General features: G+C 42.2%; 1 protein-coding gene across 5 annotated transcripts in view; it reads left to right on the top strand.

The window, feature by feature from the left end:
* LEF1 (lymphoid enhancer binding factor 1) overlaps window positions 1–15,810 on the top strand; it is a 71,073-nt gene that overhangs the window by 42,131 nt on the left and 13,132 nt on the right. For 2 of the 5 annotated variants that reach the window (XM_036382090.2, XM_036382089.2), the window contains exons 6-11: window positions 3,159–3,249; window positions 5,460–5,543; window positions 7,367–7,489; window positions 8,178–8,340; window positions 11,020–11,127; window positions 14,757–14,805. In XM_036382090.2, the coding sequence (XP_036237983.1) occupies window positions 3,159–3,249; window positions 5,460–5,543; window positions 7,367–7,489; window positions 8,178–8,340; window positions 11,020–11,127; window positions 14,757–14,805 (618 nt within the window). Of the gene's footprint in view, window positions 1–3,158; window positions 3,250–5,459; window positions 5,544–7,366; window positions 7,490–8,177; window positions 8,341–11,019; window positions 11,128–14,756; window positions 14,806–15,458; window positions 15,500–15,810 lie in introns of all 5 variants that reach the window. The other 3 variants (XM_036382093.2, XM_036382095.2, XM_036382094.2) reach the window with 3 other exon arrangements.

Raw genomic sequence — 15,810 nt, forward strand, 5'->3', positions numbered from 1 at the left:
ATGTGATGGAAGCTGGGGAGGTGGAAGGGGATGGCCATCACAGGTCTGAGCCAGAGTTTGGTAAGAACTTGAGCAGACAAAGCCTGCATGGGAGAGCTGGTGGTGAGGAGGGAAGGAGAGAGAGTAAAGGCTTTACAAAGGCATTCACTGTAGTCTGGGTATCTCTGCATGGGCAGGAAGCCTGTCAGTGCCACAACTGGTCCTGGAGGGTGCCTCTCCCTGCCTCTCTCTATGCTTGTATGTCCCACCATGTGTTATGGCACCCATTTGACAAAATCCTGAAGCTCTGCTTTACCTGGGCACACATCCATATGCACAGTTGTCCCATTTATCTGAAGAGGCTTTTAGTCATCGTTGTTCAGGGAGAGAGACTTTTTTTTGTTCTGTCTTTCCCTGAATGCCTAGGTTTTATTTTGGCTGTGCTATGGAGATAATAACATGGGCTACATCCAGAAAATGCTATGGCCTGGTGGCTCTGTGTAGTTTTTGCTGTTTGTTGGTTAGGTTTTGTTTTTTTCTAGGGAGGGGGAATACAAAAAGCACTTTGCCTGGAAAGCCTGGCCTGTAAATATGTATACAATATCTGTTTCAGACTTGGAAGAAGCAAATGGAGACCTCCTGTCCTCATTTGTCTTCCTCCTTTGCATCAGTGTCCAGGAGAAGGATATTCACACTCATTCCTTGAAATCCCAGGGGTGCCACGCGATAAGAGAATGGGATTTCCACCTCTTGCAGAAGCTGGCTGTGACAGCTGGGGCACAACCCGCTGCTGCAGTTTGTGAGCTTAAGGTGTTTCTGCTTACTGCATGCTGAGTTTGCCCTTCTGTGCCCCATCTTTTTGCCTTTACCCCACTTTATTTTTGTATTCCTGTACAGCAGACCCCAACTCAACAACATTTGGTTTGTTGGTTTTTTTGTTTCTGCTGCACATCCTCTCTTCTGCTTCTTCTCTACCCTCTCCCCTGTCCAGCTTCCCACCAGTCACGAGTGCAAGCCTGCTGAGGGCCTCTGCCAGGAGGCACAGAGCTCATCGCCCTCTGGAGTTCCCGAACGGGCTCTTGATCCCTTTGCTCAGTGTCTGGCAAAGATGGAGATGGATGATGTGGATAATGCAGGCTGGAGACTACTGGTTTTGTCTGGGATGGTCTCCTTGATGTGTGTGGTCCTTCCGTCCATGCTCCCAGTTTCGGCGCCACCGGCATGTGGGAGCAGCCACACTGAAGTAGCCCATGCAGTTGCTGCAAAGAGAGGATTTTTTTTTTCCTCAGGTCCTCTGCCAAACGCCTCCAACCATTGTTTCTGTCCTCGCCTCCCACTGTGGGTCTGGAACAAGGCACTGCCCTGGCGCCCTAGCCCTGGTGCCCTCCTCCCACCGAAATCCTCCGACAAGGGGGTCCACAGCAGCTTGCCCTCAGGAGTGCCTCTTGCACCCAAGGCACTTCGGGATGGGCACACAGCACCGCTTTCCTAAAGGCAGTCACTTCTTTATTTTATTTTTTTGATTTTAATTTTAATTTAATTTTAATTTTTTTCTTAACCCTCTCAAGAGAACTTGCTTTGGAGGGCACTGGCCATGTGGTAGCTCTGTGTGCTCCTGAGGGTGCTAGGTGCTGGTAGCCCTCCATAACAGGCCAGAAGTTTTGGATCAGCCATAACAACTGTGCATTAGTTCAGAGAGAACAGTGTTGTCTCCATGGGTCAGAACTGCAGATCCTGGGGAAGGAGTGGCCCAGCTCCTTGTGCAGAACCTGGTGTGGCTGGGGCAAGGTGATGTCATCGCTTTCAGGAGCATCAGTCATCATCAGAGATGTGAGAGATGAGACACTGGGCTTCTTTTACACCTTGTTTGGTTTTCTTTTCTTTTAACCGCTTGGAAAGAGTGCTCCCTCACATGTAAGAGCCCTGGGATATGTAAAGTGTTTCCTTTCCTGTCAGCTACCAGCTGTTTTACACCTTTGAAAAGACAGCTGTCCAGAAATTCGATCCTCATGTAGGTTGTGGTTCCAAGTCTGAAAATCCAGGTTTTTGAGACAATGACACCACTGGTATTATTTTCTATGCTTTCCTGTACACGGTCCTGACAGATATTCTTCAAATCTTGTAATTAAATTCAGAAGATTTAAGTACAAACTGAGCAGGGGAATAAATCAGTAATATCAGTCTATAAACTAAGTCTCAAGGTAGCACATGCTCAGTCTTGGACCTTTGGAGTGTCACCATATAAATATTTAATACCCTTTTAAAGCAGCTGATTTAACATGTGAAGTAGACTTGACAATTCCTTCTGCTTCACCCCCTCTTCCCCAAACACATTTAAATAAACCAATGTCTTTGTGGCCTCTGCAACTGTAATTCCATGTCTCCTGGGGGCACAAGGTTTAGGTGAAGAATGGAGACCACAGACCCTTTTGGGATAAGGATTAGCTTTAATCTTGAGGTGATTCTTGCAGTTGTAGGACTCTGTGTTCTGGGGAATGTGAGCTGATGGATCATTCCTGATGGGACTCTTATTTTTTCATGAAATACTACCATTGCAAAACAGATTGACCTTGGAGCCCACAGGAGTCAACTTGATGAAGAGCTTAGTTGGAACTGGAGTGACAATTGGAAGCCAAATGAATCATATCAAGTGTGACCATTACAGGCCTGAAAATGGTTCTTAATTAACCACTGATCCTCTGTGGTAGCAAGTTTCCAAAATCTGTGAATCCATAAGGGAACCCGTGAAAATATAAAAGTAGCAATTTACCTAATCTAATAGCTCTGCTGTGCTGCCTCTTTGACTACGCTTTATTTTCCCCTTGTTTCATGATGTGTTAGAAGAGGTCCTCAGGATCCTGTTGGGTTTGGTGAGAGCATCGAGAGGACAGTAGCACCTAATGCACTTCACAGGAGATCTAAACTTGCACAGGTCCTTCCCCATACATTTATATCCTCCTTCCATGTTGTTTTTTTCTGATATCTCCCTTTGAATTGCAGTAATGTGTGCAAATTGTTTTAAAGGTGGCCCGTGGAGCCTTTTGCTTTTAACACTAACCAAGAAGGTGGTTATTCCTTATCCACAGCACTAGTTCCACTGTAGTATCAGCTGGGAACTGTAGGTCATATATGGAGTATTTTGAGGGGAAGCTCACTTGTTCTTCTGTGCTTTTTAACAGGCATGTCCAGACATCCTCCAGCTCCTGATCTCCCTACCTTCTATCCCTTGTCTCCAGGGGGGGTTGGACAGATAACACCACCTCTTGGCTGGTAAGATTTTTTAGCTTCTTTTCAGACAGGTGCATGTTCACACCATTCGCTGTTGTTGAATCAATTGCAGCAATTACAATTGCAGCAAAATAATAATAATAATGTCATTCCACTAAGAAATTGCTACTTTATTTTAGTTGAAAAGATGAAAAAAAGTTGATCTTTGAAATTAAATGAATCTGTTTTTTGAACACATAGAGGAATTGAAGTGTGTAGATTTCACTTTGAAGTCTGTATGTTTCTTATGGCTCAGATTTGTGGCTCTTAGCTTTCAGAAAGATAGCAGCAAATGGTTCTCAAGTAATTAAATAAATTTTAATAAACAAAATTTCAATTACTGAGGAGAGGGGAGGTAAGAAAGAACTTTGAAGTGGAGGGGGGGGGTAAATCTTGAAACTGCCCCAAATGGAGAACAAACTTTTGTAACCAGCTGCTTTTTACAGTTTCTGTACAGAGAGAAGCCTCTGTCACTGGGAGATCTTGCTGCTCTTGCCAATGCTCTCATGATCTCTTGCTGCCACTCAGGGTGTCATTTTCCTTTTGGAGGAAATGTGGTATTTTCGGAGGAATAGATTTGGCAGGGTGCTTCATGTCTGCTTGGGGTAGATATGTACTTGCCTTCAGTTCTCTTGGAGCAGGGAATAAGGCAACTCAGCCACAATTTCAGTGCTTTAGAATCTGTGTTGTGACTAGTCTGTGCCCATTCAATGAGGGATACAGATTTTTTTATTTTTTAATGTCTCCATGGGAGGGAAACAGGATCCAGATGACAACAGGCAGAGAAAGTAGAGAGCAGAAAATGGTGAAATGTTGTATTGCTGGCATATCTTTCAGGAAAGGCCACATGCCTTTTTGGAACAAATAATTAGTAGATATCAAACTAAAATATGGAAGTATCTGACCATCTATTTTTTTAATATTTTTTTAATCTTTCACCCCCCCTTTCCCCATTCTGCTGCTTAGCTGACTCCTCACTTCCACTGCCACCAGGCAGTTACTAGCATGCATTTTCCAGATGTGGTCAGTCATTTCTTCTGAATGGTTTCTCAGTGCAGAAACTGGGGGGAGGGAAGAGGGAAAAGAGAAAGAAGAGGAGAGGCAAGATGCAACCTTACAAGGCTCAGGGATGTGTTCAGCAGCACTCACCAACAGTGGGACATACTCAGCTGTCCCTTATGCTATGGCTCTCTGCTGTGAGGTAGCACTGTTGAGACTTCCTTCAACTTTTTTTTTTTTTTTTTCATTTCCTCTTCCCTTTAAGCACTGTTCATTTCCAGTAATATGCTCCAAGAGTGAAATCTGTGTCCTGAACCTTACAAAGGCCAGGTTCCATTTTTTCTCATCTGAGAGCTGATTGACCAGTGGATAAGCAACTGTTCAAAAAGGATTGATGTGTGTGGTGTCCCTCTGGCTGGTAGAGGTGTTTGGGCTGGTATTTGCTCATGTTACCATCGCATGCTACTTCAGGGGGGTCATTGTAGTCATCAAGTAATCAAAACATAAAAATTAAAGACCTCAAGTGATGGACTGGTGGCAAAATATTCTGTATAGGTGAGAGTGCAAAGGAGACAAAAACTTCACACAAGCTTCTCTTACTGGACTGCAAAGTTTGATCTTTAAGTAGTAAGATAGGCTTGTGTCACTGTGGGCTTTTATGTGGTTCGGGTTGGGGTTTTTTTATGGAATCAGTTTCTACTTAGAAAAGCTGTCCACTTGTACCTCACTATAGCATATGCTAATGGAGAGAGTCATAAGTTTTCAAAGACTTAATAAAACTGTTCAAAAGGCTTTTTAGCTTAATAATTCACCATCTGGTGTTCTCACTCTGATCTAGAGTAGAACTATTCAGAATAAGATGCTTTTTTCTAAGAGCTTGTTTGACAAATCTGATTCCAGTGCTTCTAAAACTAGGTGAGAGAGGGATGGAGATAGAGAAGTGTGCATGAGTATGTGTGCCTTGCGGGGGAGGAAGGCTGGTTGTTTTGTTTTCCTTCCCAGTGGAAACTTAGATTGGGAATCTTTCAATAGCAAGGGAGAAAGTTCAAAGCATTTAAGCATTCATTAGTTTCATTAGCAGAACTCTTGAAAGTGTTAGCTCTTACTATTTATTTGTGACTAGTACTGAGTTCCCATCAAGAGCTTGTAACTCTAGAATAACGATTGAATACCATATCATATGATTGATGGGTTCCTTTCTTCTGTGACCTCAGGCAAGGTCAGCCTGTATATCCCATCTCGAGTGGATTCAGGCAGCCCTATCCATCCTCACTCTCAGTCGACCCTTCCATGTCCAGGTAGGTGTAGGAGGTGAATGACTGACTGGGGAGTAACTGCTGGCATTAGAGGGCAAGTTGCTCTTCTGCTTGCATCTTGGTCTGCCTTTGCTTGCTTTTCAGTCAGCTAAACCCTTATGCATTTTTATTTAACTTTTGTGTGTATATGCAGTTTGCCTGGATCCCACACTGGTCTCATTCAGAATTTTCTTGTCAGTCTCTGAAGTGTTGCAATGAGGAGCACCCAGTGAATTGTCAACAATTAATTGAGCTGTTTCATCTGAAATGAGTCATTAGTTCATTTCTAGATGCAACACATGGTGTTGTGCATAGCATCCTTGGGTTTTGCTCATGTCAGTATGCAGCCAGGTGGATTGTCACTCTAGTCTGCCTTCTCTAGTCCAATTTCAAAGTTGTTGGTAATTAGTCTTGAATCACATAGGTAATGCTCTGTGTGGAATCTTGCTCACAAGTAGGTATTTCATAGCCCAAAGCCACTAATGGCAGGGGATGCCAGCACAGTAACTGTACTGGTGTGTGACTCAGGCACTGTGTCTTTATGTCTAAGTGCAAGCAAGCAATGCTAATTGAGACTTGGCCATGACACACTCCAGACCTCCTATGCTCTGCTTTTGCATTCTTAAGACAGCTTCTGCATCCTGTGCTTGGTGTACAAGAGGTTGCAAAATACAATTCTTGGGGTTTTTTTCTGTCATCTGTAGAGAGACATCCTCCTGCACAGGGATTTAAGGCAGGCCACTTGATAAGTGGTAGGTCCTCTTACCTCTTCGTGTGTGGGCTCCTTTGGATTATCACTGTCCCTTCACTTCTTTACAGGGGAATGATAAGCATGTGCCTGTCAGGGTGATTGGGAAGAAAACACATTCTTTCTCCATGATAAAATCACTTGATTTAGTTACAGGGCTTTGTGTTTCCTTTATTTTGATCACATGAAGGAAAAGGGCAGCAAGGAGACTAGGGAATGGTGAAAGGCTGGATGGCATTCCTTAGCCATCAATCCTTCAGCAAAACTTTTTAGAGCATGAGCTTTTCCACCAGTTTAAAATGCAGCATGCAGGTTTTCTGCTGCGCCTGAGTTTGCAATGCTCAGCACCTTCAAGATCTGTCTCAGCTGTCCTTGAGAACTACCTGGGTTAGTAAGGTGGGATTATTCAGTTAATGGTATTTTTGTTTTATTTTTCATTTTCCTTCTTGTACAAATGAAAGGAAGCTTTAATTAGGACAAAAAAATCTCTCCCTGCTCCCATCCTTCATCCAGGATGCAGGATTTTCAAAGTTTATTTTAAGCATTCATGGTAAGAATAGTGGGTTCAGATGAAATGATGTTAAAATCTTTTACCTTAAGTACCTGGAAAAGTAAAGAGAGCCATCAGGGACTTCTTGAAAAGACTCTTCTTTCATTTTATTTTTTTCTGCATGGCAGTTTCCTCCTTTGCATTGGCTGGTGGTGGATATTTCAAGGATGTTTATATCTTGGTGTGGAAATACATTTTTTTTGGTTAAGAAATGTGTATTTTTATTGCAAGACAGTGCAACAGTACAAATATTAAATATTTCTTGTGTGCATTGCTAAAAGCATTTGTCCAAAAGGTAATAAAACAACTTCTTTGCAACCAAAATGTTGACTCATTTTTTGTTTGTTTTTCTTGAATAATTGGGCTACAATGCACAAATCTTAGCCAAATATCTTTGGTGTGCTTTTTAAGAGTTGTCTTAATTGCAAGCTCCATAGCATTTGCATTCTTGGAGTGTCCTGCTGCTGTCAGACATGTTTGATGCTGTCTTCAGTGGGGTTACAGACCTTGCCTTGTTTTCTCTTTTAGGTTTTCACATCACATGATTCCTGGTCCTCCAGGCCCTCACACAACTGGAATCCCTCACCCAGCTATTGTAACACCTCAAGTAAAACAAGAACATCTGCACAACGACAGTGAGCTAATGCATGTGTGAGTCTGCCTTTCTGCTCTAGCCCTTGATGAATAAATGTTTGAGAACTAACTCCATCTGAAGAAGAATCAAGGATGCTTTAAAAAAGTGCCTTTCATGACCTCTTTGAATTTTAACTCTTCTCTATAACTAAAACAGGGACTGTGGGCTGCTGTTTGATAAGGGTAATGAGAAGCCATTTTTCATTCCAGTCCAGCACTTTTAAGCTGTTGGCAACAACCATCTCCATTGAGCCATAATCATGGACCTGTCCAGATTTGACTGGTGCTTGAGTGTGAACTCACGAACTTCTGCTGGAGAAGTTCTTACCTGCAAAATTCACTAGTAAAAAGCAGTGTCATTGCTTAGTACTCAAGGCAAAAGACCTAGGAAAGAAGGGGATGAGAAGCTATTCTCCTGCCTGTCTTTTAGGATACCAGGGACAGCCTTTCAAAAAGAGAATTGAGACAAGTTTGGAGCAGATTCACAGGTTAAATGTTACTTGCTAGATAATGTCAACCTGACGTTCTCCCTGAATTTTAAACTAAAAGATATGAACGTGGATGGGACATGACCACTGAAATTCTCATTCCTACTACTTAAGTGCTACTGTAATCACAAGTTAGTAATTTTCCATTGGATCTTTTTAGGTTGAAGGCAAATTAATGCTTTTTTCCCTTTCCTTTCCCTTTCCCAACCACGTTTTAGGAAGCCTCAGCACGAACAGAGAAAAGAACAAGAGCCAAAAAGACCTCATATTAAGAAACCTCTGAATGCTTTCATGTTGTACATGAAAGAAATGAGAGCAAACGTTGTAGCAGAGTGTACTCTGAAAGAAAGTGCAGCTATCAACCAGATCCTTGGCAGAAGGGTATGTACAGCAGGGTTTGTGAGCGCTCACGTGTGCTGCTAATTTGTGTTTCCCTTTAGCTGGGTGTGAAGCCTGGCTTTCTGCTTGAGGTGATAACTGATGTGCAACTATCAAATTAGCTATAGAAGATAAAACGTGCAACAAAAATAAAAACAGTATCTTGATTTTCTTTTTTCAGCATCAGCAACATCATCAAATTTGTGTTTGTTCCACTCATGTTACGGTGTCAGCATCTCAAACATTAAATACCCTCAGTCACACATGGAAGGAGCATTCTAATCACATTCTGGATCCTCCCTTAGGATAGTGTCCATCAGGGCAGGAAGGGATCATTCAGAGATGAACACTGGATGCCACTGGAGATGAAACTCAAAAGTGAATATAACGTGGTCCAGTTGTAGCCATGCAGGTTGGTCATGTAGTCCAACATCTTCACAAAGCAGGTCCAGTTACATCAGGTTGCTCAGGAACCTTCCCAGCCAAGTTTTGAATGTCTCTGAAGCCATCAGCTGTGTACTGATGATCCCAGTTCATGCAGCAGAGCCATGCTGAGAGCTGTATGCTTCTGTGGCATGGTAGGTGTGTTTTGTGCATTCCAAGCTCACAAAAAACCCTATGCAGGCCAACTCACAGACAGCCTTTGTGCTCTCTGCCAGTGTTGTTCTTGCAAGGGAAGGCAGTAGAGGTAAATCTCATTTTGCAATTGACTCCCAGAAATGAGGAAAGGGGTGACTTCTGTATTGATCTGAGTTTGAGTAGGGATTATTCAAATTCCCTGTGAATACCTCCTTTTGATGACTGACCAAAGCAGTATTGAGAGGCACTGTGACTCTCTGAAAACCCTGTACTTTTAAGTGGGAAATCTGTACATGACCTAAAGTGCTCCTTTTATATTACAGTTGGAAGACTTTCCCCTCCAAACAGAGCTGAAATCTACTGGTACTTGTCCCAGTTCATGCAGTCTTCTGCTTTCTGTTGTTCTTGTTACCTCCCCTTAAAGGACATCTTGGTGCTTGCCTTTTCCATGCTTTCATGCAAGTCTCTAGGATCATGTATGGGCCATTTGCTTAAGAGTTGGACTTGATGATCCTCGAGAGTCCCTTCCAACTCACAGTATTCTGTGATCTGTGAATTACCCTTACAGGTGAAGGCAGTCCCAGATGACTGATCTTAGTTGCTTAGTGTGTCAGCCTTGTTTTCTTGGCCTGAACCAGGGCAGTGGCTTATTTATCTCTGTTTTGGTAAGGAATCAGCCTCAGTCTTGTGTGCTTTTTCTGCAGCTTGGACTCCTCTTTTCAAGTTACTGTTCTCTGTGAAAGTACCTCAAATTCCACTTCTCCTGTGGTGCAAACGGGGCATGAGTTATCCAATTGCTTGGGCATTAATTATTGTCAAATGTTTTGTGTTCAGTCATCCTGGTCGTTATTTACCCTGTGCTGTCCCAGAGGAGGAGCTACCTCTGTTCTCTTGAGCTGACACTTTGCATGCTGCTGGGTTCCCTGATGCCACAGCATTGTGTTCAGCACCTTCCAGTTTTTGAATGTGCCTGCAGAGTTTGAGAGTTGCAGACAGGCTGAGCTCCTGGGCTCTCAACAACACATCCAATTTGCCAAGTCAAGGCAGACAAGAGCCATCCTCTGCTGTGTAACCAAACAACATATTAAATCATACAAAAGTGATGTGATCTGAAATCTTAGTTCTGTATGTTAGTATTGTATGAATGTCTTAATGATTTCTTAATGATTGTTTGTCTGGCTTTTGGATTTCTTTCATAACATGTCTCTTCTTACTTCCCCATGGATGTTGTCAAACAAGAAGATGTATCTAATGCTGCAGCAGTGGAACTTAATTCTAAATAAAAGGCCTTTACTCTTTCTGGTTCAGGGCTTTGATAGGTGTTTCAACAAGAACAAAATTATTAGATACTAATGTAGCTGGTACCTTTCCAAATGTGCAGGTTGTGAGGTATTTTTGTTTGCTTTTTTTTGGGGGGGGGTGTTTTTATTTTTAAGTACATGAAACCAGGAGATTTATTCTTGCTTAGCTACAGAGGTCAACTCATATAATTTGTAAGACTGTAGTTCTGTGATTTCTTTACCTTTGAAACTTTTGCAGTTGACATTTCCTTTTTCAATCAGAAAGCAGGTACCTTAAAGTTCAATACTTAGAAATACTTAGAAGTTGATTTTGGAACAGGTTTGCTGGTGCACAGAAAGCCTTCTGTGTTGGCATTGAAAACTTGTGTCTAGGGGCTGCTTGAAACCAAGACAGCAGACCCTTCTGTCAAGGGGAGATTGCTGCCCTTTAAAAGCAGCACAAACTCTCTCAGTTCTGTCAGGAGCTAAAGGCTGGTTTTTGTTGCTGTTTTCTTGTTGGGGTTTGCTTTTGTTTGTTTGTTGATTTTTTTAAGTAGTGTTGGGAGAGAACGGTTCTGTGAGCAGATTATTTGGTGAGCCCTGTTCCCATAAATAATTTTGTCTTGCTCAAGGCACTTGGCAGTTACAGAGCTGACAAATGCCTGAAAGTCGTTAATAAACACAGGTGCTTGTAATTGCTAATGGATTTCATTTTTGCAGTGGGGAAGGACTGAATCAAAGTCACTAAAACACTTGCTCAAGTCATCTGTTGCCTAGGTATAAGTTAGTTCCTAGTCTAAAGGTGTGTTTATTTTGTTTGCAGTGGCATGCTCTCTCCCGTGAAGAACAAGCAAAATATTATGAACTAGCTCGTAAAGAAAGGCAGCTACACATGCAGCTTTATCCAGGCTGGTCTGCAAGAGACAACTATGTAAGTCACTCACTTGAAGGTTCTTTTTTAAAATTCACTTTCTTTTTGTAACTTCTAAAATTATTATTGTTTATTCTTTTTCTCTGCAACTTGTGGAAAGTTCTGGATGAAGCGATGGTGAACATACACATAACATAAACCTTATATTTGTTTTCACTTCAAGCACCCAGAAAACTTGGTATTTTGTTGTTGAGATGCTTTTTACAAAATTCACAGTTTTTGAGGGGAAAAAATAGCATGGAGAGTTTTTTTTCCTAAGACAATGGCCAGTACTGTCTGGAAGCTCATGTTGTACTGTACAGCTCTGAATTTTCCCTCATTTTCATCAGATAACTTATTATCCAGAAATCTTTCTTAGACCTGTGAAAAAAGGGATGTTTTATTTTCAAGAGAACTGCAAGCTTAGGGGTCTCAATACAGACTAAACTTCAGCTGAAATTAATTCAGAATGGTCCATCTGTGCAAATCTTGTGTAAGTAACCTTCATGGTAGAGCCTACTGTTATACATATATATATATATGTATGTATGTATATGTTAATAAGTTTTCTTACAGTTACTCTTGTTTTCTAATTAAATATCAGAGCCTACACTGCATGGTTGCACTCTGGTGCCTACAATGACCTGTCAGTGTAGCCAAATGTGATGATATCAAACTCAGAAGCTGCAGTCCTGAGAGACTGATCCTAACCTGAGCTCTGAGCTCCTTTCTGTCCCTCCATTAGATGTGACACCACCTCCTGGGATAGGAAATGTACATGCTATATTTGGCTCAATTTTCCTTCTGCATTAGGGCGACAGCAGCTTTTCTCAACTTCAGTGATGTCTTTGGACATTGAGGATTGAGGTATCTAAACTCAGTGTTAACAGAAACTGTAGAAACTAGCAGAGAATGCATTGACACAGATACTATGTGATTATCTCTGAAGGAAATGCCCTGGTCTTGCTGACATGCATGCCTAGTTTTGTAAGCACAGCCACAGCTGAAAGCCCTAGCACCTTCTTTCTGTCCTTTTTATGTGGCCAATAAACTGTCCTGACACTACACGGGTAGGGTTTATTTCCAGTAGCCAGACCGTGTCAACAGAGCTGCCTTGAAGTATAGCTGGGAACAAACAGGATCTTAGGGAAAGACTCCCTGGAAACTAGGGGGTTTAGCTTGTCTCAAATTGAGTTGCTGGAAAATCACACCACTTTGGAGTCTTGTCAACTCATGCTTACTGGACATCAGGCTTCAGGATGGTCCTCCTGTGCTGTTTGGTCATGTTGGCTTTGAGAAACCCTGTGCTCTGCCCCAGCCTGTGCCACACAGCACGAGCAGCGGACCTGCGCTTTCTGAAATGCCTTGACAGACATTTGGAGAGTGTGAGGTGGCACGTATGAGTTATCTCTTTGATGTGCTTCCAGCCTACATCCTGTGTGGAAGTATAGCTCTGACATACTCCAGTCCTGTATGTTACAATGAAGAACTCTGCTGGCTTCCTCCTGCAGCCCTCCCCTCTGCCTCTCCAGGAATGCACACGCTCTGCAGTGGTGGTCAGACAGTGATCACAGGAGAGCACAGTTTATCACTGAAACCTTTTCAGATATATGGCATCTTTTTTTTTTTTTCTCTTTGGTTTTCCTAACTTAGGCCGTCAAAAAGTGAAATTTTAATTATTTATCACAGGTATTACTGCAGTGTTTTGAGGGTTGGAAGTTACTTAGGGATGGTTCTTCTGTTTCACAAAACAGTACAAGTGAAAAAAGTGTACTGTTTGGTTTTACTTCTTCTATTTTGGTTTGCCTGGTTTTAGGAATTTTGCCTGATTTTAGGAATTCGAAGAAAATGTTAAACATTGTTATTCAACTGTTGAAACTATCTTTTTCATATCTTTTTATTACTGCTACCCAAAGAAGTCATGCAAAATTGTGTGGTAGACATGAGAAGCACAATGTTACAATATTTTCACAATGTGAGGGTCGATGTGTGCTGCAGTTGTCAGAAACTATCTTACTTGGGAATGCTGACAACTAGTTTTCAGCCCAGCCTCCTATTTGTTCACTTGTGTTATCTCATAGGTAGATCTCAGATCAGCTTTCAGTTTATGTTTTAGCACTTGAAGTCAGCCTGACATAGAGAACAAAACAAATCTTCCTCCCAAGACTTTTCCGTGTTAACATCTGCACTAATGCACTTTCCTCTCAAAAAAGCATTGCATTGGTGCCTAAGAGATAAAGCATATTGCTGGGAGCTCCTCAGATCCCTTGAAATGTGTTTTCCAACTTGTAGTCTTGGTCCTGACTTTGGAATCTTGCTCACAAGGCATTGGCCAGCCCAGTTGCCAGCCTTGGGATAAATAAGGACAGGAGCTTGAGAGTCAGGCAGGCCCAGACTGTCAGAGCAGAGTGGAGGCTACTTAAGTTCATGTGCTGGAGCTTCACCACAGCCTGTATTTGGAGTCCTCCCTTGCTGTCCTGTCAATCAGTGAGCACTGCAGGGGTTTGAGGTGGATTCTCACATCACCTGCTGTCCATCCCAGTACTTTGCAGAGCCAGCTTGTGGAAAGATGTGTCCCAGCACCTCAGCCCTTCCCCTCTGAGGCCACTGTGTGTGTGTGGCATGCTCTGTGCTGGGACATGCAGCTGCCAGCCTTGAGAGTGGGGGCCGGAGGATGGACAGCAGGCTGCAGCCCTGCTCACAGCAACTGCATCAGCCTTTGCCAGAGCTCATCTGTTGCAGCCTGTCTGGAGGCTTCTTTAAAATATAAATGGATATGATTTTTTCCTAAAACACACACAAAACGCTTTCACTGATTATAGAGGGCAATAAAGACAAGACATATGGAGGAATATCAGTGGTGGTTAAGGTGATGCAAGATGATTGAGGTTTAAAATTGTGGGTCTAAGCTGACCTGTTGTTTCAGTTGACAGACTGTGTGAAGCAGGAGCTATGGCCATTTCCATAGATGGGGTGCAGGAGAAGGCTGAGTGAGTAGGTTGGCAGGCTGTGGCCAGTGTGGTCTCTCAGAAAGACAGCTGCCAGGCACTTATTTGTGTTCTGCACTTCAGCCATGTTAAGGGTGCTCTGCTGTACAGTCTCTGCTGTTTGGTTATTGCAGAGCGTGCTCTCTGGGCACAGCCACACCAGATTTGGCTTTTGTTCAGGTACCAGCATTATCAGAACAGTTTTTGTTGGCTGGTTTGCACCCTGGAGACAAGTGATGGTCGTCCTAGGTACTTTCAACACCCTGTCTGCTCCTACCATGTATGACAGTGTAAGTATCTGAATGTGTGCAGAGTTCTTGTAAGAGCCATAAATTATGATATCAACATATGTGTCATCAGATTATTGAGCGTGAGAAGTCTTTTCAGTGCTTGCAGCTGCCAGTGTTAGTTGAAAAACTGCCAGAAATTGTAATTCCATGTGGATATAAATATATGTATTGCTGATGTGCATATTTCTCCATAGATGCTCAGAGCAAACTTTGTTACCATTGAACTTGTTAAAATTGGGAGAGAAAAGCTACCCTGAAAATAATTGGGTTTTTCCCTACCATTTTCAGTGTCCAGATGACTTTTGCTGTGAGGTAAGTGACAAAAAAGAAGTTCTATGAGTGCAATGGCATGATAAAATTTCCTGTTTTTCAGGGGAAGAAAAAGAAGAGGAAGAGAGAAAAGTTGCAGGAATCAGCATCAGGTAGGCCATGACCACCTCTTACTTGCCATTCACCTCAGGTATATTTTAGAAACCAGGGCTTGCGCTATTTAATTTTTACGAGCTTTCGTCTAACACTTGCTTCTGATGGATGTTTGAAGATATTTCACTTGGAATGTAAGCTTGTGAACATGCACACAACCCATGCCTGCTTTCCCTTACACCTTTCTGAGTCCTGATGGCATCAACATCTTTGGCTGAACTTATGCATTGCTGCAAACCCTGTCCTGTTTTACCTTTGCTTTTCTCCTCAATCCGTGTTGTGTCATCTTTAGACTTAACTATGGCTCAAATACTGTGTGGTATTTTTGGACACTGGAAGCTTTACACAGACCTTTTGTAGTAACTGTATTTTATCTCACTGTATTTTACATTTCTTTGTACACTAACAGCTGCCTAGTAGGTTGGCTAAAAGCATCAGTGAGGTTTCCTCTTTGTCTTTAAAATATGTATAAAGAAACATCCTGTTTTCCCCAACAAAAAATGGCTGGTATAAGAACCATAAAAAAAACCAAACAACAAAACCAAAAAATACACACAAAAAAATTCCATGTAACACTGTAGCAAACAAACTTACTTGGAATGTGCAAAAACTCTGTAACAGAAATTTGTTAAAGGAAAACAATCTTCTACAGGTACAGGCCCCAGAATGACAGCTGCCTACATCTGAAGCATGGTAAGAACATCTCTAAAGCTTTCCTGCTGATAAAACTGAATTGTAAAATATGGCTTCTTATAAATTTTATGCAATAATATGGATTTAGCAAAAATTGCAAAACTACCATATCCCAAAGCTAATGTTACTTTGATTACTGATGGTTTTTATACCGGCTATCTATTAGGTGTTCACCATTTCACTGCTTAACCATAATATTTTCAAATTGATCACACCTCACTGACTCAATGCAAGTCTGCCTGTGAACCAGGGCTGGGTTTATTAAGTGGTGCAAGCCCTCCCAGACTGTCACAGCTCATATAAGAGCAGGG

This window comes from Molothrus ater, chromosome 4 (assembly GCF_012460135.2).
Source record: "Molothrus ater isolate BHLD 08-10-18 breed brown headed cowbird chromosome 4, BPBGC_Mater_1.1, whole genome shotgun sequence".
In the NCBI taxonomy this organism is placed as follows: domain Eukaryota; kingdom Metazoa; phylum Chordata; class Aves; order Passeriformes; family Icteridae; genus Molothrus; species Molothrus ater.